The following is a 23,904-nucleotide window of genomic DNA, read 5'->3' as shown; positions in this document are numbered from 1 at the left end:
TTCTGAGTTCTCAATTCTGTTCCATTGGTCTATGTGGTATCTGCTTTTATGCCAATACCATACTGTCTTGATGACAGCTTTGTAGTAGACGCTAAAGTCTGGGATGGTGATACCTCCTATTTTGGTTTTCTTCTTCAATATTACTTTGGCTATTCGGGGACTTTTGTGGTTCCATACAAATGTTAGGATAGTGTGTTCTAGTTTTGAGAAGTATGCTGGGGTAATTTTGATTGGAATTGCATTGAATGTGTATTTTGCTTTGGGTAGTAATGACATCTTAACTATATTTATTCTTCCTATCCATGAGCATGGAATGTTTTTCCATTTCTTTGTGTCTTCTTCAATTTCCTTCATAAGTTTTCTATAGTTTTCATCATACAGATCTCTTGTATCCTTGGTTAGGTTTATTCCGAGGTATTTTATGGTTTTTTGTGCAATTGTGAATGGGAGCAGTTTCTTGATTTCTCTTTCTGTTGCTTCATTGTTGGTGTATAAAAATGCAACTGATTTCTGTACGTTGATTTTGTACCCTGCAACTTCGCTGAATTCTTGAATCAGTTCTAGTAGGCTTCTGGTGGAGTCTGTCGGGTTTTCGATGTAGAGTATCATGTCATCTGCGAAGAGTGAAAGTTTGACTTCTTCTTTGCCAATTCTGATGCCTTTGATTTCCCTTTGTTGTCTGATGGCTGATGCTAGGACTTCCAGCACTATGTTAAACAACAGTGGTGAGAGTGGACATCCCTGTCGTGTTCCAGATCTCAGGGGGAAGGCTCTCAGTTTTTCCCCGTTGAGGATGATGTTAGCTGAAGGCTTCTCATAGATGGCTTTGATGATGTTTAAGTAGGTTCCTTCTATCCCAACTTTCTCTAGAGTCTTTATTAAGAAGGGATGCTGTATTTTGTCAAATGCTTTTTCTGCATCTATTGACAGGATCATATGATTTTTATCTTTTCTTTTATTGATATGATGTATCACATTGATTGTTTTGCGAATGTTGAACCAGCCCTGTAACCCAGGAATGAATCCCACTTGATCTTGGTGGATGATTCTTTTGATATGCTGCTGGATTCGATTTGCAAGGATCTTGTTGAGGATTTTTGCATCCGTATTCATCAAGGATATTGGCCTGTAGTTCTCTTTTTGCTGAGTCTCTGTCTGCCTTGGGAAATCAGAGTGATCCTGGCTTCATAAAATGATTCGGGGAGTTTTCCTTGATTTTCTATTTTTTGGAATAGCTTGAGAAGAATTGGGATTAATTCTATTTTAAACAGCTGGTAGAATTCCCCAGGGAAGCCATCAGGTCCAGGACTCTGTTTGTTGGGAGATTTTTGATCACTGATTCGATTTCTTCACTAGTTATGGGTCTGTTCAGATTTCCTATCTCTTCCCGTGTGAATTTTGATAGTGAGTGTGTGTTTAAGAATTTGTCCATTTCTTCTAAGTTGTCCAATTTGTTGGCATATAATTTTTCATAGTATTCCCTGATAATTGCTTGTATTTCTGAGGAGTTGGTTGTAATAAGTCCATTTTCTTTCATGATTTTGTCTATTTAGGTGCTCTCTCTTTTCTTTTTGAGAAGCCTGGCTAGAGGTTTGTCCATTTTGTTTATTTTTTCGGAAAACCAACTCTTGGTTTCATTGATTTGTTCAACTGTTTCTTTGGTCTCTATGTTGTTTATTGCAGCTCTGATTTTTACTGTTTCTCTTCTTCTGCTGGGTTTAGGGCGTTCTTGTTGCTCTGCCTCTAGTTCCTTTAGCTGAGCTGCTAGATTGTGGACTTGTGCATTTTCCAATCTCTTGAAATAGGCCTGGAGAGCAATGTACTTTCATCTTAGGACTGCCTTTGCCGCATCCCATAGAGTTTGGGTTGTTGTGCTTTTATTTTCATTTGTTTCCATATATTTTTATATATGTTGTTGCCTGTTTGGCCCATTGGTTCTTTAGTAGGGTGTTCTTTAACCTCCATGTTTTTGGAGTTTTTCCAGACTTCTTCCTGTGATTGATTTCAAGTTTCAAAGCATTATGATCTGAGAGTATGCAGGGTATGATCTCAATTCTTTTATATTTATTGAGGGCTGCTGTATGTCCCAGTATGTGATCTATCTTGGAGAATGTGCCATGTGCACTTGAGAAGAAAGTAAATTCCCTGGCCTCAGGATGTAGAGTTTTAAGTGTATCTGTCAGATCCATCTGGTCCAATGTGTCTTTCAAGTCCATTATTTCTTTAGTGATTTTCTGTGTGGTTGACCTATCCATTGCTGTAAGCAGAGTATTAAAGTCCCCTACTATTAGCACATTCTTATGTATAAGATTGTTTCTGTTTGTGATTAATTGTTTTAAATATTATGGTACTTCCATATTCGGCGCGTAGACATTTATGATTGTTAGTTCTTCCTGATGGATGGACCTTGTAATTATTATGTAGTGCCCTTCTTCATCTCTTGTTATTGTCTTTAATTTAAAGTCCAGTTTGTCCAATAGAAGTATAGCTACTTCAGCTTTCTTTTGACTTTCCGTAGCATGATATATATTTCTCCATCCCCTTACTTTTAATCTGAAGGTATCTTCCAGTCTAAGATGAGTTTCTTATAGACAGCATATAGGTGGATTTTGTTTTTTTATCCATTCTGCTACCCTGTGTCTTTTGATTGGAGCATTCAGCCCATTTACATTCAGTGTTATTATTTAAATATGTGGGTTTAGAGTCTTTGTGTCCTTTGTGGGGTTCATGCTTGTGGTGTTGTCTCTGGTATCTTTGTTCCTTGCAACATTTCCTTCAGATCATCCCCCTCAGGATTTCTTGTAGGTCTGTCTTAGTGGTGACAAATTCTTTCAATTTCTGTTTATTTGGAAATCCTTTTATCTCTCCTTCTATTTTGAATGACAGGCTTGCTGGATAGAGGATTCTTGGCTGCACAGTTTTTCTGTTCATTGCATTGAAGATCTCCTGCCATTCCTTTCTGGCCTGCCAAGTTTCAGTAGATAGGTCTGTCACCACTCTGATAGGTCTCCCTTTGTATGTTAGAGCCCTTTTCTCCCTAACTGCTTTCAAAATTCTCTCTTTGTCCTTATATTTTGCGATTTTACTATGATATGCTGTGCCGAAGATCGATTCAACTTCCGTCTGAAGGGAGTCCACTGTGCCTCTTGTATTCAACGTTTACTTCCTTCCCCAGGTTGGGGAAGTTCTCTGCTATAATTTATTCCAGGACTCCTTCAGCACCTTTCCCTCTCTCTTCCTCTTCTGGGATTCCTATGATACGGATATTGTGCGTTTGACTGTATCGCTGAGCTCTCGAACTCTTATTTCATGTTCCTGGATCCGTTTGTCTCTTTTTTTCTCAGTTTCCTCTTCTTCTATAATGGTATCTTCTAAGTCACTTATTCTCCTTTCTGCCTCCTCAGCCCATGCATTGGAGGCCTCTAATTTATTATGTATCTAATTTATTGCATTTATTAATTCATCGTGCCTATTTTTATTCTCCGTGTTGCTCCTAGCCATAGTTTCTTTGATGTCCCCTATGGTTTTTTCAAGCCCAGCTATTAATTTTATGATTATTGTTCTAAAAGCTTGTTCAGGTATGCTGCTCATATCTGTTTTGAGCAGTTCATTAGCTGTCAATTCTTCTTGGAATTTCTTTGGAGGAGAGTCTTTCATTTCGTTATTTTAGTTAGCTTTCTGTCTCTTGTTAGTTTTAAAGACTTGTTATGCTCTCTGCACCTGTGAGTGCTGTTGTCCCCAAGAAAACTCTTTGACTGTCCAGGGCCTATCCTTCGGAGAGTGTTTTTTGAATGGTATCTCTTGGTCTCTCTTGTTTAGACCTTGGTTATTTTATTTTCCTACTTGTAGTGATATTGGGACTCTCCACCATCTGTACTTTGGCTTGTTTCTCAAGGTAGCCATTAGAAGGCTTTCTCAGTGGATTCTGCGTCGTTTTTCTCCCAATCTCTTGGGTTCTCTAAGTTTTCCTATGGCTTCAGATCTTTTCCTGTGAGATATGGGGGCGAGTGCAATGTACGGACCTCCCTACTTCTCTGCCATCTTGCCCCCTCCTTTGGCTGTATTGTGTATCTCTTAATTATTGTAGTTATAGTTCTTTTTACTAATTTTGTCTTTTAACCATTATACCATGTTTATAAGTGATTAATCATTTACCTTTACTATATAATATTTCTATTTCCTGTGAGATTTGTTGTTTCATATATTTTCTTGTTACTCATTAGTTCCCTTTCTTTTCAGCTTAAAGAAGTCCCTTTAACATTTTTTTGTAAGGGGTTAGTAGTGCTGAATTTCTTTAGCTTTTCCTTGTCTGGAAAACTTATCTCTTTTTCAGTTCTACATGATAACTTTGCTGGGTAGAGTATTTTTGGTTGGACGTTATTTTCTTTCAGTACTTTGAATATATCATGCCAGTCTCTTCTGGCCTGAAAAATTTCTGGTGGAATGTCTTCTGGGGATTCCTTATATGTAACAAGTTGTTTTTTTCTTCCTACTTTTAATATTCCTTTTGTTTTTAATTTAGGCTTTTAAATTTATTACGATGTGCTTTTACTGTGGGTTTCTTTGAGTTCTCTTATTGGGATTCTCTGGGCTTCCTGGATCTTGATGTCTATTCCTTTGTTAGATTAGGAAAGTATTTGGATGTTATTTTTTCTTTTTTTGAAACAGATTCCAGGCTCTGAGCTAGCTGTCAGCACAGAGCCTGATGCAGGGCTTGAACCCATGAACCGTGAGATCGTGACCTGAGCTGAAGTCGGATGCTTAACCGATTGAGCCACCCAGGCGTCCCCGACTGTTATTTTTTCAAAGAGGTTTTCTGCCCCCTTTTCTTTCTCTTCTGGGACTCCTATAATGTGAATGTTAGTCTACTTGATGTTGTCCCAGAGGCCAACAGAGAAATTTAGTAGGAATGTGGCTGTTGTCTCCCAGGATCTGAAGCTGCCAGGCTGATGAAGTAGTGGCCTCATGGCTCATAATTATTAGAGACAACATACACAGGATACTCCCTGCTCTTGCTACTGCTGGAAGCTTTACTGGTATACGGAATTTGCAGAAGGCAACTTAGTTTACTGTTCAACTTAAGGCAGCCTGATGTTTAATTTGGAGACCAGAATCCTTTGAATTATTTTCATTCATGTAATTGTCTTTTAGGTACTTAAAAACTCCTTAATTGTGGAAAATTCAAACATATGTAATAGAACAATATACTTGAAATACCATTTACCTATCATACATTTTACTACAGTCAGTCTTTGAACAATGTGGGGATTGGAGCACTAATCCCCATCTAGTCAGAAGTCTGCATATAGCTTTTGATTTCCCCGAAACTTAACTATTAATAACCTACTGTTTACTGGAACCGGTAACATAAACAGTCAATTAACACGTATTTTTATATGTATCCTATACTGTATTATTATTTTTTAATGTTTTATTTATTTCTAGTAGAGAGAGAGGGAGAGACAGCGTGAGCAAGGGAGGGTCAGAGAGAGAGGGAGTCACAGACTGAAACAGGCTCCAGGCTCTGAGCTGGCAGTCAGCACAGAGCCCGACGCGGGGCTCGAACCCACTAACCGCGAGATCATGACCTAAGCGAAAGTCGGACGCTTAACCGACTAAGCCACCCAGGCGCCCCTCCTATACTGTATTTTTATAATAAAATAAGGTAGGGAAAAGAGAATGTTATTAAGAAAATCATCAGAAAAAGAAAATACATTTGTGGGACTGTAGTGTATTGTTGCTATAAGTTTACATTGTCTGTTTTCAAGATAAATTGTCAGTAATATTTCAATATTGTCTTATAGGATATACACTAGATATGCATATTATAAATGCTAGATATTAAAAATGAAAAGATAATGTGAAAACAGAATTCCTGTTTATTTACAGGTATGATTCATACATCCATAACTAAGAAGCAGCAATGTGACTACTTTATGGTAGTCTGCAGTAATTGATACGATTCCTTCATGATTGCCTAGCCTATACACTAATGAATGGACTGGTATAAGATTTTATAGCATACAGTATTACAGTCATATTCATAATGCAGTATTGGAAACATTGTGCAAAGTTTTGAAAGAACAACTTACCTGTGATGGTAGGCTGAGACATGCTTTCTCCAATTACGAAAGTGAGAGACAGAAAGGGGCATACTATACAATAATGTAATTCTTTGAAAGGAAAGTCATAAAACAGCAAGGAAACGAACACATTATTAATTTTATATTAAATAACTTATTTTATTCCTCTATAAGGGAAAGCTATCCACTTCCATATAAATCTTGCACACAGTGTTCTAAATGTTGAATTGTTAGATGATGATGATGACGATGGTGACACAAAAATGTCTTATACAGTTCTTGCTGTACAGTTATTAAATTTTCACACGACACACACACATACACATCAGATAAGTTTATTAACTTTATGGCATGATTGTTATTCATTAATTGGAAGTGAATTATCATAAAGGTCTTCATTATTGTCCTAATGTTGTGTAGGCTGAGGAGAAGGAAGAAGAGGAGAAGTTGGTCTGTCTGCCTCAAAGGTGGCGGAGGCAGAAGTGGAGGAGGTAGAAGGAGAGGCAGGAGAGGCAGGCACACTCAATGTAACTTTATGGAAATCCATTGTAATTTCAGACTTTTTTAACTTTTCATTTTTCTGAAAATGTTTCTACATGGTACCAGTCCTTCTTCTCCTGTTTGCTTTAGTTTCATTACCTATATCATAAAAGGGTCCAAGTTGTAAAAGAAGTCAAAGCTGTCTTGAATACTTGGAACCCTCTGCCAGGTTGTCTAATGTCACTTTTTTTATTTCTGGCATTACTTCTACATCTTCTTTATTGTCTTGCTTGCACTGGTTCAGAAGCACTTATCTCCATCACATTGTCTTCTGTTAATTCCTCTGGTGTGGTGTCTGTTACCTCTTGAATTTCTCCAGGATCCATATCTTGAAACCCTTTACTCCTCACCTTTTTGCCATATCCACAATCTCTTTCATGATTTCCTTGATTGGTTCTGTCAGAAATCCCATGAAGTCATGCACAACATATGGACATAATTCTCTACAGCAAGAGATTTGCTTCAAGCTTGATGGTTTTTTATAGCTTTTTCTATAACAACAATGGCATCTTCAGTGGTGTAATCCTCCCAGACTTTAACAATGTCTTATCAGGATTCTCTTCCATAGTGTTAGTGATCCCTTCCAGAGAGTACTGTGTGTAATGAGCCTTAAAGATTCTTTTTTTTTTTTTAATGTTTTATTTATTTCTAGGAGAGAGAGAGAGAGAGACAGCGTGAGCAGGAGAGGGTCAGAGAGAGAGGGAGTCACAGACTGTGAAACAGGCTCCAGGCTCTGAGCTGGCAGTCAGCACAGAGCCCGACACGGGGCTCGAACCCAGGAACCGCGAGATCATGACCTAAGCGAAAGTCGGACGCTTAACTGACTAAGCCACCCAGGCGCCCCTAGCCTTAAAGATCCTTATAACTCCCTGATCTAGAGGCTAAATTAGAGGCGTTGTGTTTGGGAGCAAGTAGATCACTTTGATGACACCTTCCCTGTTAAACTTAAGGGTTCTACATGGCCAGGGGCATCGTTCAATATCAAAAGAACTTTAAAAGGCAGTCCGGTACTGATGAGGTACTTTCTGACATCAGGGACAAAGCATTGATAGAACCCATCCAGAAAAAGCGTTCTTGTCCAAGCCTTCTTGTTGGACAACCAGAAGACTGGCAGCTGGTGTTTACCTTGCCTTTCAAGGCTTGGGGATTAGCAGCTTTATAGATAAGGGCAGTCCTGATCATAGACCTGACTATATTTGTCTATCTCTTCTTACCTCAAGTCCTGGTGCTCAGTTCTATTCCTTAGTAATAAATGGTGTTTGTGGTATTTTCCTTTTTTCCAGAATAGAACACTTACATCTGCATTAAAAACCTGTTCAGACAGATCATTTCTCTTCAGTGACATTCTGAATGGCATCTGGGAACTTGTTTGCTTCCTCTTGGTTAGCAGAAGCTGCTGCTTCTGTTATTTTGACATCTTTTAAGCCAAACTTCTTTTTAAAATTACCAAACCATCATTTACTGGCATTAAAGTCTCCAGATTTTGATCTTCACCTTCTTTTTGCTTTAAGTTGTCATATAATGACTTAGCTTTTTCTCAAGTCACATTAAAGTCTCTGCAGGTATGCCTTTCTATAGCAATCCTGCACCCACATAAAAGCTACATTTTCAGTACTAAATAAAAGTTATTATGCAGAAAGTGCAAGATTTTTGTGTTTGCTAGTAGTGTAGCTGCTGTGTCAGCTTCATGAATTTCCTTTTCTTTTTTTCAACATTGGTTTCTCTGCTGGATTCATTTATCTTGAAATGGCAGGCAACCACAGCTGCAGACCTCAATCTATGGTACATATCAACATTTCAACCTTTTCTTGTAATGTCATGACTTTTCTCTGCTTCTTGGGAGCACTTTCAGCATCGTAAGTGGCAGTATGTATGGGTCCTATGGTGTTAGTCAAGGTTTACGGTATTGCACTAAACACAAAGAAAGTATGCAAGAAAACTACCAGAGATCACTTTTAACTGCAATACGCAGTTTACTAGAGAGATGAACTGCTCATGTGGAGATGATTAACATCTTTTGGCATTTTAAGTGGGTATGCATAACACTTGAGTTCACTGTAGTAGTATCAGAGGGTGATTATGAATTTATTACAGTAGTATATTATATTAAATCTGTATTGTTAATTTTATGCTGTTATGATTTAATAATGAATCTTTAGGTTTGTTTACATTTCTTTTGGCTGTGAATGGCACCATGTAGGGACTGTAAAAATTTGTGTGTGTGTTGATAAATTTTTATATCATTTGTTTGTATAATATTAATATAATGTTTGTATAATATTTTATGTTAATGATAAAATAAACTAGTAGCTGCATATATTTTATGCATTCATGACATACCTAACATTAATTTTTTTGATATTTCTAGGCTTTGTGATTTGTCTATAAGTTTTTTTTTTAATTGTTGCAAATCTCCAAAAAGTTTTCTGATATATTTATTGAAAAACTGTGTGTATAAGTGGACCTGTGTAATTTAAAACTGTATTCTGTAAGGGTCACCTGCAGTTACTTTATCTTTCCCTGAAATATTCCAATAAATGCATTACCTTTCATGAGTCACATATGTTGGGCACTTTTCTCTCTCTCTCCCTCCCTCCTTCCCTCCCTCCCTCCTTTCCTCTCTCTCTCTCTCTCTCTCTCCCTTCCTTCCTTCCTTCCTTCCCTCCCTCCCTCCCTCTCTCTCTCTCTCTCTCTCTCTCTCTTTCTTTCTTTCTTTCTTTCTTTCGAGTGAGAGCAAAAGTGGGGGAGGAAAGAGGAAGAGGGAGAGAGAGAATCTTAAGCATTCTCCATGCCCAGTGCAGAGCCCCATGAAGGGCTCAATCTCCCGATGGTGAGATCATGACCTGAGCCAAAATCAAGAGTCAGACGCTTAACTGGCTGAGCCACACAGGTGCCCCTATGCTGGGCAATTTTATTAAAACATTTTTATTTTGAGTTTGGTTATATAATATGAATATATGCAATGGATAGACTTTTTCTTTGTGTGTAGGAAATATGCTGCTGATAAGTATTGACTATATAATTTTATATTAAAACTTTTATATAGTGTTTCAGAGAGATAGCATACCATGGTGGCTAAGAATGGTCTGTCTCATGTGCCGTAATCTTTTGGGTTACCTTGAACAAATTCTCTGTGCCTCAGTTTGCTCCTCCTTAAAATACATGTACACTACTACCTCTTGATGATGACTGAGAGTTACTTAATATGTATAAGGTGCTTAAAACCTTTTTTGGCACATATTAAATACTCAAGTGTTACATATTATTGTTACTATTGACTTTATCAACTTTATAATAAACTATGAGCTAGATATTGAGAGGTTGGGTTATTTTCTTGTTTTCTAGATGTGAATGAATTGAAAGAATGTCTTTCTGTGTTGGTTAAAGAGCAGCAAGCTCTGGCCATCCAGTCTGCCACTACCACCCTTTCAGCCCTGAGACTGAAGCAGAGGCTGGTCATCTTAGAACGATATTTCATTGCCTTGAATAGAACTGTTTTCCAAGAGAATGTCAAAGTTAAGTGGAAAAGCAGCAGCATTTCTTTGCCTCCCGTGGATAAAAAAAGGTAATAATATAATGAAGAAGGAATCCTGATGCCAACTAAATATAAAGTTCAGGCTCTTTGGTTGAGGAAAGTTTAAGTACAGCTTTCAATATAGTCTGTTTCTTCATTTTATGAAATTTTATTCTTGCGTTCCCTTTTTGTATGTTTCATAATCTGGAGAATGGCTTTGCTAATTTGCTGAGAGTAACAGACTATGCTTCTTAATCTGTGCCATTATTTAATTTATTTATTAAGAAACTTTTAAAAAATGTTTATTTTGAGAGAAAGAGAGAGCACAAGCGGGGAAGGAGCAGAGAGAGAGGGAGACACAGAATTTGAGGCAGGCTCCAGGCTATGAGCTGTCAGCACAGAGGCCTATGAATAGCTTGAAGCTGTGAACTGTGAGATCATGACCTGAACCAAAGTTGGTCATTTAACCGACTGAGCCACTCAGGTGCTCCTGTTCCATTATTTTAAAATGCTTTTCTGTTGGTAACTGTGGAAGCCAGTGAAAGTATAGATAAGCATATCTAGATTTTTGAAAATGGGGTCTGAACATTATATTGTTTTTGTTTTGTTTTATTTTGCTTTTGGATAGGGAATACTCAGATCATAATATTTAGTGCCTAGCTAGTTTAGATGCTCCATTAATTTCTTCCTAAAGTGCTTTTCTTACTCTTGTATTACTTAAAAACTTTTTTTTAATGTTTATTTATTTTTGAGACAGAGACAGACAGAGCACAGCAGGGGAGGGGCAGAGAGAGAGGGACACACAGGATCTGAAGCAGGCTCCAGGCTCTGAACTGTTAGCACAGAGCCCAGTGCAGGGCTCTCACTCATGAACTGCAAGGTCATGACCTGAGCTGAAGTTGGATGTTTAACTGGCTGAGTGACTCAGGTGTTCCATCTTATTCTTTTTTTTTTTATAAGAGATGCTTTCAAGCATATGATTTTTAACGTATTGATATATATCAGCAGACTTTTCTCAGACGTAGCTTTCTATCACAGTTTTGTTCTCAGAAGGCTTTATTAAAAGTTTTCCAGATATAACTCATATTTTATGTAGTTAAGAATTGGTTTTATTTGATTGTAATACTGACTTTTATTCCCTAGAGAGCACATGGAATGTACAGGAGCAGGAAGAAGCAGGGGGGAAAACCTTATTTTGTTACCTGAAGACAACAAATGCTAAATGTAGCATATTTCATGTGTTTTTCCTTTTAAACCTAGTTGAAATCACATTACATGTCCTATATTTAATAGTAGTTTTAAGATAAATTAAACCAAGTGACAGAAGAGGATTCCTGCCCATGTGGTAATAACCAGCAGCACAGTTCTTTCTTTCTTGGCTGGAGAGTGAGTGGTCTTTACAGTAATCATTGATGGGGGGGGGGTTCTGCATATGGGGGTGATAGAGTCTAAGACTTTCTAAGTGTTCTTGTGTTTGCTGAATGAAAATGAATTCTCTAAGATGCAGGAGTGGCTTAGACCCCAACTGATTTTTCTCTCTGCTTTTTCCTTTGTGGTAACATAAGAGTTGATGGATTAATTGAAATCTTATCTTTCACTGAATCAAGCCAACTCCTAAGATTAAAAAAATAAATATTTTGAGATAATTGTGGGTTCACAAGGAGTTATAAGAAATAGTACAGATTCTTTATACGTTTCACCGCCTTCCCCCAGTGGTAGCCACTTGCAAAACTGTGGTATACTATCACAATGAGGATATTGACTTTGATACAGATTACCTCTCTTACTCAGGTTTCCTCAGTTTTACAGGTTCTCAACTCAGTCTTTTACATGTTCTCAGTGCATATGTGCATGCACTGTGTGTGTTGTGTTTCCCAATGATTTTATCACAAGTTTGGATTTCTCTCACTACTGCCACAGTTAAGAGTATAGAACAAGGAGCATTTTTATAGCCACACTCACCTCCTTTTCCCTTGCCTCTGCCTTATCCTCTGGCAGCCAGTAATCTATTCTTCATGTCTATTATGTAACCTTTTCCAGTCAGCATTTTCTCCTTGAGATTCTTCCAAATAGTCGTATGTATCATCATTGCATAGTACAATTCAGTGACATGGATGTGCCTCATTTGATTTAACCATCCATTGAAGGACATCAGTTATTTACAGTTTTCGAGTATTATGAATAAAGCTGCTTTGAATATTTGTGGACAGGTTTTTGTGTGAACCTCAGTTTCATTTCTCCAGAACACATGCCCTGGAGTTCAGTTCTTGGGTCTTATGTTTAGGTTTATAGGACATTGCTCTACTCTTTCCAGAATAGCTGTACAGTCTCATCAACTATGTATGAATGATTTTTTTCTCCATATCATTGTCAGTGTTTGTGGTGTTGTTTCTTTGTTTTAGCCATTCTGTTAGATGTGTCCTGATATTTCTAAATTTTTGTAGATTTTTCTCATTTCTCAATTTACTGGAGAGTAGTGGGTTTTACCTTTTTTTGTGGAACTAACAATGAGTTGGATAGTTGACTGGTGTGGATGGGAGTGGGTCCAAGCTATTTGTGTTTTTTTTTCTTGAATATCTGTAAAATAGATAGAGAGTGACTTATTGAAGATTGACCATTTCTTACACTGTGCAGATTGAGGACTGTTGGGCACTTTTTTAGGGGCCATTATGATTGCCTGAGGGTAGTCCTAGTTTCATACTTTTCCTGGAGCAGTTTTCTCCTGGAGGGGGCTCTTCCTACCTCATCTGAATAGACTCAGCATGTGTACTTCCTGTCTTTTTTTTTTTTAATTTTAATTTTTTTAAGAGAGAAAGTTTTTACTTATTATTATGTTTTTAAAATTTATCTTTGAGAGACAGAGTGAGGAGGGAAGGGTCAGAGAGAGAGAGAGAGGGAGGCACAGAATCCAAAGCAGTCTCCAAGCTCTGAGCTAGCTGTCAGCACAGAGCCCGTTGCAGGGTTCGAAACCACAAGCATGAAGATCATGACCTGAGCCAAAGTCAGATGCTTAACCAACTGAGCCACCCAGGCGCCTCATGTACTTCTTGTTTTAAAGACCACATGTATTATTATACATCTTTATCTTGTATTTCTCATTCAGAAATAAAATTTAAATCTCCTTATTCCTGTCTCCCAGACACCCAGTCGCTATTAGAGGCAGCCACTAATTACAGTTTCTTGTGTTTCCTCATGAACTTCCCTCATAGAGCTCAGGATTCACAGAATGTGCATACTAGCTGCCTCTCTGGGATCCCCACATTCTTCACTGCTAATTTTACTTGACATTGTATCTTGGGAAGGTCATTGATATCATTACCCATTTTTCATAGCATTTCCCCCGATTGTGAAAGCAAATTATAGTAAGTTTGAAGAATACAATATGTATTCAACAGTATAAAATTGAAAATAAAATTATTTGTTAGGCATGATTGAGTTTATATTGTACACTACTTTGTATTCTAGTGTTTTTTTTTTTTTTAGGATGTCATGGTATACCATTTGTATAACTTTTAAAAATATGCATATCTTGTTAAATTTACATACATCAGCAATAAAAGGCTTAAAAAGACATGTGATGCACCAAATTCAGAGGAGGATAAACTCAGCAATGGGGGTGAAAGAGACTAGGACAGGTACATGGGGTCTCTACTCCTGGTCATCACATAGACCAAAAGGGTTCAAAGCAAATACAGATTCCTGCAGTCTCAGGTATTTGTCGTATTGTTCTCTCAACCCCCCCCAACCTGCCTTTTCTTTACTACATGAACTTTAATCTCTTCTATTTATGTATTTACGTGTTTATTTTCTGTTTACCATGTGTGTCTCCCTGACTAATAATATCAGCTCCTGAGATTATTTTGTGAGCAGTTCTGCAAGTTATTTAAAATTCTCTGTAAATGTCTTTTTTTCCCTCGAAGTGGAAACTTCCTTTACAAAGGACATTTGGTAAAAATTTTAAATATTAAACTAAAAGTCACTTGTGGTCCTGCTGTCTAAAGAAAGTCAGTGATCACATTTTGGTACAAATCTTTCCATGTTATTTATTTTAATATTTACACATTCCTCTGACTAACCAGTTATCATAACTCCCATTTGTGTTGTCTGCAGTTCCCGGCCCACAGGCAAAGGAGTGGAAGGACTTGCGAGAGTTGGATCCCGAGCAGCTCTCTCCTTTGCCTTTGCCTTCTTACGCAGGGCGTGGCGATCAGGTATGAGGGCCCAGAGTGTTGTTCGGTTTCCTCACTGCATCAGCATACTTGGGTTCTCTTCTCAGTTCTGCTACCACATGTCCTTGGGCTGATCCCGTATGCTCTTTGTGCTTCACGAGAATGAGAGGCTTTAGTCTGTTTGACTTTTTAGGTCTGTTCTTTAAAAAAAAAAAAAGAAAAGAAAAATTATGTATGTGTATACATTGCNAACCCACGAACTGCGAGATCATGACCTAAGCGAAAGTCGGACGCTTAACCGACTAAGCCACTCAGGCGCCCCAATGCTGATTTGTTTTCTAGGAGAACAATAAGTTAGAATTGCTCATGGGAGAGTCATAAAATAAAGAACTGACTTTGGGACACCTGTGTTAGGTTTTAACCTCTTGAGTTCTTAGAGTATCTCATTGAGAAGAAAGGGAGTGAAAATGTGACAGTGGCATTGTCTCACACAGAGGGGTCTAAGGCCCAATTGGGAGAGTGGGGAGGGCTTTCCTTATCAGTGCTGCCTGAGGAGTGGGTAGCCTCCTCTGATGCATGTGTGTGCCCAGGTGAAGATGCGGACCTGTGCAGTGAGCTATTGCAGGAGTCCCTGGATGCCCTGAGGGCCCTGCCTGAGGCCTCACTCTTCGATGAGAGCACTGTGTCCTCTGTGTGGCTGGAGGTGGTAGAGAGAGCAACCAAATTCCTCAGATCTGTCGTGACAGGGTGAGTTCTTTCTTTTCACATCTTTTTTTTTTTTTAATATTTTAATTTATTTCTAGGAGAGAGAGAGAGACAGCGTGAGCAGGGGAGGGTCAGAGAGAGAGGGAGACACAGACTCTGAAATAGGCTCCAGGCTCTGAGCTGGCAGTCAGCACAGAGCCCGACGCGGGGCTCGAACCCACGAACCACGAGATCATGACCTAAGCGAAAGTCGGACGCTTAACCGACTAAGCCACCCAGGCGCCTCTTTTCACATCTTAACTGTGTGAATGGTTCTAACATGTTTCAAAGTCTGTCCCACCTTCTCTTTAGAACAGGTTTGTGTGTTGTTTCCAGCTCACCCTCAGCTGTGTTATTCTAGATCTTGGTTTTCAGCTTTTCAAATGTTTGCTTTTGATATTCTCATCAGACCCAGGAAGCTCTCATATTGAATCAGATGGAAAATGAAAAATACTTTCATAGTATTTTTTTCAGGTATTATATGATTTGGGGATTAGTCATTCATAAAATGTTTGAGCATCTATTATGTGCCTTTCAGTTAGACTGTGGATGCCACCATTCTGAGTGATGGGTGTTATCTTAATAGATGATGTGGTACTAAACAACTACTCAATATCAAAATGTTTAAACCTGAATCTATTCTTTTTAGTGTAAAGTTTTTTTGAATGTGAATCATTTTTCTATAAGGAAAACCCTGCACTCTGGTCTTGGTGTTATGTATTTTTGTTAACTTTAAATTTTTACGTTTTTAAAAAGAAAAAGTATGTATACTTAATACGTAATTCAGCACTAAAGACATTATTAGAGGAGTGATGAATCTTTTCTCATTTGCTTTGTCAAGAGGTCACTGCTCTGCCCCTTCCAGTGTGCAGGGACACCTGTGGTCTCTGTGCTAAAGGCACTGTGACAAGGTTTCAGGCTGGGGGCCCTGAAAATAGGCTTTCAGTCACAGTTGATCCTTGAACAATGAGGGGTTAGAGGTGCCAACCCTCTACACAGTTAAAAATCCGCATATAATATTTGACTTTCCCTAAACTAACGGATAACATGAACAGTGGATCAATGCATATTTTATGTTTTATGTGTTAAATACTGTATTCTTATAATAATGCCTTTTTCTTAATTTTTTGGTATTTCTAGGCTACATGGTTCATCTGTGAGTTTTTTCAAATTGTTGCAAATCTCCAAAAAATTTTCCAGTATCTGTATTGAAAAAAATCTGCATATAAGTAAACTTGTGCAGTTCAAACTCGTTGTTCAAGGGTTAACTGTAATTTCAAATATTCAACTATAATGTTGATGACAGAAGGCCCTTCTTCTCCATCTTGGGTTCAGAAGACTTGTTATTTATTATTGGGGAAAATTTAAAATCTTTATTTGATAAGAGATAAAATAAGCATAGAAATTTTGTCTATAAGGTATCAGGTGCTTTTAGAAGTTGATTTTTCTCCATTTCCATAGAGGGATGCTGATACTCTACTAGCCTTACATTTCGTTGAAAGTGGAAACATATCTAAACATGTTTCTACTTGTGATTTGAATAATGATACAAATAATTTTATGCTGTGGAAACTGGAATATGTTTTCTAATGCTGTCATCTTTTGTGTCTGTAGTCTTTTAATAAAAACATCTTTATAAGTTAATTGTATATTTTTTATTTTTCATTAAAACTTTTAAAATGTTTATATTAGAGAGAGAGAGAGAGACAGACTGCATGAGTAGGGGAGGGGCAGATTCAGATAGAGACAGAATCTGAAGCAGACTCCAGGCTCTGAGCTATCAGCACAGAGCCTGATGCAGGGCTCGAACTCACAAGCCATGAAATCATGACCCAAGCTGAAGTCAGATGCTTAACCCAGGTGCCCCATTAATTGTATACTTTAAAGTCTCTGATTAAATTTGAGTAGCAAGTCTCAGAAACTTGATTCTAAATATTAATAATATACACACTATCTTTAAATTCTCATGTTACTTTGTTCTTGCATCCACTGCTGTCATTTCAGGGATGTTCATGGAACGCCTGGTACCAAAGGGCCAGGAAGCATCCCCCTGCAGGACCAGCACCTGGCCCTGGCCATCCTGTTAGAGCTGGCTGTGCAGAGAGGCACACTGAGGTAAGGCGTGCCACAGGCTGGGAGCGTTTCACGGAACACCTCTGTATCTCAACATCTGTTTCATTTTATGGCATTTCATTGAATCATTTGTGATTATAAAAATGTGTGGCATTCTATAATCAAAGAACCATATCCCATGACTTTTTCTTCTTTCCAACCTGGGTACACTTAGGTTTTTATTTACTTCCTTTTTTTAAAGTTTTTTTTCTTTTAATATTTATTTTGAGAGAGGGATCAAGTGGGGGAAGGGCATAAGGAGGGTGAGAGAGAGATAGAGACAGAGAGACAGAGAAAAATCCAAGCAGGCTCTGCACCTTTAGCACAGAGCCCGATGTAGGGGTCAAACCCACAAATTACAAGATTATGACCTGAGCCAAAATCATGAGTTGGACGCTTAACTGACTGAGCCACCCAGGCGCTTTTCTTCACTTCCTTTTTATGTTCAACTTTTGTAGTCTAGGACCTGTGATTTTTTTTTTCTTTTAATTTTCTTCAAATACTGATTTTTATTCTATTAATTTAAGGTCCTAGAAATTCTCTTTAGAAAGTGCTGTTTGAACTTCTTAACTGGTTTTATATTTCTTATTCTCAGGAGGTGGATATGTTGTGCTAAAATCTTGGCATCGATTAAGTGATGTTACTGCTAAGAATTGTTTTCATGGCATTATTTTAGTTTCCTTTTCAATATAAAGTATTTCTTCTATTTTACTCAGCTGTCTGCTTTTATTTTTGACAGACCATGGCAATAAAAGCTCTTTTGTTTTTACTAGATAATAAAGATATTTTCTCTTTCAGCCAAATGTTGTCTGCCATCCTGTTGTTGCTTCAATTGTGGGACAGTGGGACACAGGAAACTGACAACGAGCGGTCAGCCCAGGGGACCAGTGCTCCCCTTCTCCCCTTGCTGCAAAGATTCCAGAGTATCATCTGCAGTAAAGATGCTCCTCATACAGAGGGTGACACTCACGTAAGTATCATAACAAAATTTTGCATTTAAGTAAGTTTCTTGATCTAGTTATCCTAAAGGGTTTAGGCTTTTATAAACAAGAACAGAGTTCATGTCTGTGGCAGTAGTTGTCTCTAAGGTAGATTGTATATTTGATGATTACAACAGCAAGTCAGATGTAGGACAAGTGTGGAGTATCATGGGGTGAGTTTCAGTTGATGTGGTGGAATATCACATGAGCATATGGCATTTGTGTGTGTGTTCTGGATTGTTTGTACTTAGTAGGAAAAATGTATTTCTTGATGTGTATCAACTTGCACTTTTAGAGAGATTCCTGTACTGCTTTTTGACCATGTAGTTTTCTTTTTTGCTGGACTAGAGCCATTGAGCCTTTTGTTTGTGGGTTTATTATTGCTGTGTGTTTCCAGTAACCAGTCATGTTGTGCTTTGGCTGTGGTGGAGAGGGAGTTTAAGATACTGTGGAAGATGTAAAGAAGGCATGTTCACTTCCATGAAAGAGTTAGTTAATAGAGACATGAAAATGGGTAAAAGTTCAAACAGTATTTTAAGAACAAAGTGAGCACTTGCAGTAATAATGTGGGGAAGTGGAACAAGTTGTTGAGGCTCAGCTGGTGTGGGATAGACTGTGTGTTTCATTCTGAGGATGTGCTGCTCCACTATGAGGTAGGTTGTGTAGTTGCCTAGTGGTTAATGTTCATTTGTTTTGACCCTGCCTAAAGAAGTCTGATAAGTCCTTCTCCTCCATGTTCCTCCATATACTGTTTATGGAGAAGACAGATCAATGAGCACCAGCTGCCCTGCAGCACAAAGCCAAGTCTGACATGCACACTTTTACATACATATTATAAAAAGAGCATTGAAAATAGTGGCTTACTTTGGGGGTGCCTGGGTTGCTCAGGTGGTTGAGCTTCCAACTTCAGCTCAGGTCATGATCTCACAGTTTGTGAGTTTGAGCCCCACGTTGGACTCTGTGCTGACAGCTCAGAGCCTGGAGCCTGCTTCAGATTCCGAGTCTCCCTCTCTCTCTGACCCTGCCCTGCTCATGCTCTGTCTCAAAAATAGATAAACATTAAAAAAAAAAAAAGAAAGAAAGAAAATAGTGGCTTACTTTGTTGGCCCTTCCTTTGTGCAGGGCACTGCATGGAGTGTGTCACCTAAATTGTCACTGCGTTTAGTCCTAGGAAAATGAGGCTGGTGGCAGAGGAGGACCTGCCTGGGTCCTGGGTGTGAACCTTGGGACTGCTTCTTTTTAGAGGTACAAGTTTGATCTTGTAGGTCTTTCTTTTTGGAAAGGCAGCCATTCCATTATAAAGTTAATTTTCCAGTCATGTGGCAGTCTTTAATCATAATAAGGCTTTCTGCCTTTAGAAGAATTAGATTTGCAGTGCTTGAGTGGCTCAGTTGGTTAAGTGTCTGACTCTTGATTTTGGCTCAGGTCATGATCCCATGGGATTGACCCTTTTTGGGCTGCTGATAGTTGAAGACTGCTTGGGATTCTCCTCCTCCCTCTCCTCCTCTCCCTCTGCCCTTCTTCCCCTCTTGTGCTCTCTTTCTCTCAAAATAAATAAACATTTTTAAAAAAGAAGAATTAGATTTACTTAATGTTACTTAATGTCTGAGTAACAATAGGTTTTCTTCAGAGTGGTATTTAGGTTAAAATAAGTGAGTGGTTTCGGTTTTCAGTTTGCAAAGCCAGGTTGAGGTATAGTGCTGTGTTCATAAGAAGCTTCCTCTGCATTCTGAGGGCTGTTGGCCTTGGGGGGGGGAAGGGGGAGCTTGCAGGATGTCTGCGCATGTCATTGACCTGTGTGGAGTATGCACATGAGTAATGGATGTGCAAATGTGCAGGCACTACTGTGTGCAGTTTTACAGCAAGTGTGCAAATGTGTAGGGTCAGTGCATCCACAGTACTTCTCATTTGATGACAAAAGGAGTAGATGATGCATAACTGTGAATACCAAAATACAAAGAGTTGTTAATGGCTAATTGTGTTACTTGAATTTTTCTCACCTTTTTGAAGATGCTTGTTTATTTTTCTTCTCTAGCTTTTATCTGGTCCTCTGAGCCCCAATGAGAGTTTCCTGAGATACCTTACTCTGCCACAAGATAATGAACTCGCCATTGATTTACGACAGACTGCAGTTGTTGTCATGGCCCATTTAGACCGCCTGGCTACTCCCTGTATGCCACCTCTGTGTAGCTCGCCAACATCTCATAAGGTATATGTGGTAACAGTGTTTGTTCATTGTATCTTTGTATGTACTACAGTTTTCAGGAGATTCTCATTCTGTGCCACTTTCTCTGGTATTGGGGGTCGGGCTGGCTTACAGTTCTTTTATTTATTTATTTATTTTTTGGTAAGAAGGTCCATGCCCAATGTGCATCTTTAACTCACGACCCTGAATTAAGAATTGGATGCTCCACACCTGAAACTAATGTAACACTGCATGTTAACTATACTAAAATTAAAATAGAGTTTAAAAAAGGGTAGGCTGTGACCTTAATACTTTTACAGAAAGATATTTAGCAATTCAAGTCCTACCTCTGCCACTTACTAGTTAGGTGATCTTGGGAAAGTTAAGTAATCCTCTTGAGCCCTCAATTCCTTTATAAAATTGGACTTCAAGCATGGCAGAACAGTTTTTTACCATTGCCCCACTATGTACTATTTTATAAAAAATGAGGTCAGGGCAAGAGTACAAATGAAGGCCCATGGAATTTATGTCTAAATATTTAGTAGTTATTAATCACATTAACAAATAAAATTTCCTCTAGCTTTCACCTTGACAAAAACACATACTGACAGAACTGAAAAAAAAATGTGTTTAAATGTTTTTGCATGACTGAAAGTAAGAAAAATATCAAGATAACTGGATTTAATTATTATTTTACATGTCTGGATAGTCTCTGGTGGGCTGGTGATGTTAGGGATAAGTTATAAAATGACATATAATTAATACATTATTATGTATTTCATAAAATTTATTTTTCTTGCCTTTATGTCAGTTATATAGTTGTAATCAAAATTTCTGTATAAGTTGTTCTGTGGATTCTATGGAGAATATCTAAAGAATAAATAAATATAATTGTATTCAAAGTGCAAAATTTGAGTATATGTTTATCAGAATGTTAAAATGTGTAGAAGTGAAAAAGCTAAAATTATTTTTCATGTTTTTAAAATAATTTTTCTTAAGAAACATTGAAGATTATCCCTTAAAGTAAAGAGTAAAATTATAATTAATTGTGAATAATTTTTAAATAAAATTAAATTTGATTAAAAAAAAGAAGAGTTGGATGCTCTATTAACTGAGCCAGCCAGACACCCTGCTGGCATACACGTTTAAACATGTATACAGTTTAAGGTGTTGTCAGTAGTGAGAGCGAGTGATGAGCAAACCTAGATGTACATGGGTTGAGGGCCCAATTCAGTGTTGCAGGTTCCAGATTCAGGAGATAAATCTCCAGAGAGCTCTCCTTTATCCAAACAACCACATGCCATCCTTCCTCAGGGAGGTTCCAGTGTCTTTTCTGTACACTAGGAGCTCAGAACACAGGCTGTCTGTAATACTGCTCAGAGCAGTGATGACACTAATCTACACGTGTGAAGAGCCTGCCAGTGCAGGCCACCCAAGGACTTCACATGCGCAGTTGCATCTGACCATCACAACACTGCCCCATTGTATTGATGAGAAAACTGCCATTGGAGTGGCAGTGAATTTTGCCAGGGTCACACAGAATAATTCTGAATTTGAATCCAGATTTTTCTAACTTTTATTTTTAGCAGGATATGTGTTTATTTCATTTTATAATCATTTGGGTTTTTTTCCAAATAAGTATATTCACATGGTTCAAAAATCAAAATTAAATGCAGAGACGATGTTACTTCTCTGCTCCCCACCCACCTGTTTTTGCACCTGCTACTTTTCATTTATCTAGTCTCTTACATATCCTTTCAGTGTTCTCTGAAATGAATACAATAGTGGTAGCATATTGTTGCTTATTTTTGTCATTACACACTATGTACTGAGGAGCTTTCTCTATCAATAAACAAAGACTCTCTCTTTATTTTAACACAACTCAGTATTCTATGTATGGATGTAAAATGATATTTGTGGTAGATACCGTGTTGCCAGGAGCGTAGTATTCCAGTAGTGCTGCAATGACCAACCTTGTACATTTGTTCCTGTTTGTGCAAATGCATGCACCAGTGGTGATGTACCTGATGTGGGTGGACACATTAGCTAATTATCACAAAATTGTTCACACACAACTTGATTCTTCTTGTTCTCACCAATAGTAGGATACTTGTCTGCCAGCCTTGGCTTTCAGGTTTCTGCCTGTTATGGTAAAAACGGTAACCTAATACGGTTGGAGCATTTTAAAATTTGTTTAAGATTTACTTATATTACTTTTTAATGGGCTCTGTTACAATGAAATGCTGTGGGAAAATATGCTTGATCTTACCTGTTAACTGAAATAATATGGGATGTTACGAGTTATTTTATGTTTTGGATCAGCTCCTTTCTTTACTTGCTTTCTTTTTATCCCACAGTATCTCAGTGTTACTCTTAGCATAAATTATTCTTTCTTTTGACTAAGAAAGAAATTTTCTTGCCACTCTAAACAAAATGTTTACTTTGTTATCTTATAGGGATCATTGCAAGAGGTCATAGGATGGGGGTTAATAGGATGGAAATACTATGCCAATGTGATTGGTCCAATTCAGTGTGAAGGACTTGCCAATCTGGGGGTCACGCAGATTGCCTGTGCTGAGAAGCGCTTCCTGATCTTGTCGAGGAATGGCCGTGTGTATACGCAGGCCTACAACAGTGACACACTGGTGGGTGTTCTAGGGCCCAGATTGCTTCCATTGGTGGGTGGTTTTCTACTACAGGAGCTACAGAGGTGTCTAGTCTTTAAGTCATTTGATTTCTGAAGATTTAGAAACCTCTGTTCGTTGTATTTTATTAGTTTTATTTAATAATCTCAATCGTAATTGTTATTGTCAAAAGCTTGGGGCAGAATTTCTTAATTATTAAGATCAGGAACTCCTTATAGTAACACTTATTGCCCATTATGAATCCCATTTGTAAACTAACTTTACATGTGTAAACTCAGTTGACTTTGTGGGTGAGGCAGTGTCAGATAATCTGAGGAAATTGGGCCTTATTGGTAGTGCATGTTCCTGTTAAAGAAAGGTGCTCTTAACCTGGGGTTGTGAGTTTCCATTGTGTGGAAGTGGCGTAGGAGTGTCATAGAGCGCTTGGAGGCTGCCCAGTCTTCTGTTGATAGTGGGCAGGGTATCTGGACAGCTGGCTGGCAGCCTCCATAGGCTCACGTTCTTTCAGTTCTAAGAGGGTTTGTTAAAATAAGATGCACAAGTGAGAAGAGTCTTGCTCTTTTCATTGTCCTTGGAATACTTACTAATTTTCTTCCTATTTTTACCCTTTTAGGCCCCACAGCTGGTCCAGGGTCTTGCCTCCAGAAACATTGTAAAGATTGCTGCCCATTCTGATGGTCACCACTACCTGGCTCTGGCAGCCACTGGAGAGGTGTACTCCTGGGGCTGTGGGGATGGCGGAAGGCTGGGCCATGGGGACACTGTGTATGTATGGCCCATTCTTGTAATTGACCTTCTCTCCTTTTGAGTTACTGTATCCAAAATAGGGTGGAAAAGGATTTGAATGGGTGTTTTCCAGCTGCTCTGGCATGTAGGGCTAGGGTAGAGAAAGCTATCAAGATGTCAGCCCCTGGGTGATGCTATGGGTTTTC

The 23,904-nt window shown here is 38.4% G+C and overlaps 1 protein-coding gene across 4 annotated transcripts in view; it reads left to right on the top strand.

The window, feature by feature from the left end:
* The window catches only part of HERC2 (HECT and RLD domain containing E3 ubiquitin protein ligase 2), a 273,851-nt gene that overhangs the window by 48,398 nt on the left and 201,549 nt on the right, over positions 1–23,904 (top strand). For all 4 annotated transcript variants that reach the window (XM_077774615.1, XM_077774617.1, XM_077774614.1 and 1 more), the window contains exons 5-12: positions 9,969–10,188; positions 14,248–14,348; positions 14,897–15,053; positions 17,055–17,165; positions 17,961–18,132; positions 20,178–20,351; positions 22,784–22,972; positions 23,586–23,737. In XM_077774615.1, coding sequence (XP_077630741.1) covers positions 9,969–10,188; positions 14,248–14,348; positions 14,897–15,053; positions 17,055–17,165; positions 17,961–18,132; positions 20,178–20,351; positions 22,784–22,972; positions 23,586–23,737 — 1,276 coding nt within the window. The remainder of the gene's footprint in view (positions 1–9,968; positions 10,189–14,247; positions 14,349–14,896; positions 15,054–17,054; positions 17,166–17,960; positions 18,133–20,177; positions 20,352–22,783; positions 22,973–23,585; positions 23,738–23,904) is intronic.

Source organism: Crocuta crocuta, unplaced genomic scaffold (genome assembly GCF_008692635.1).
Source record: "Crocuta crocuta isolate KB4526 unplaced genomic scaffold, BGI_CrCroc_1.0 scaffold469, whole genome shotgun sequence".
NCBI classification, from domain to species: domain Eukaryota; kingdom Metazoa; phylum Chordata; class Mammalia; order Carnivora; family Hyaenidae; genus Crocuta; species Crocuta crocuta.
The sequence above is the reverse complement of the archived record's forward strand: the minus strand, read 5'-3'. Positions and strand labels throughout refer to the sequence as shown.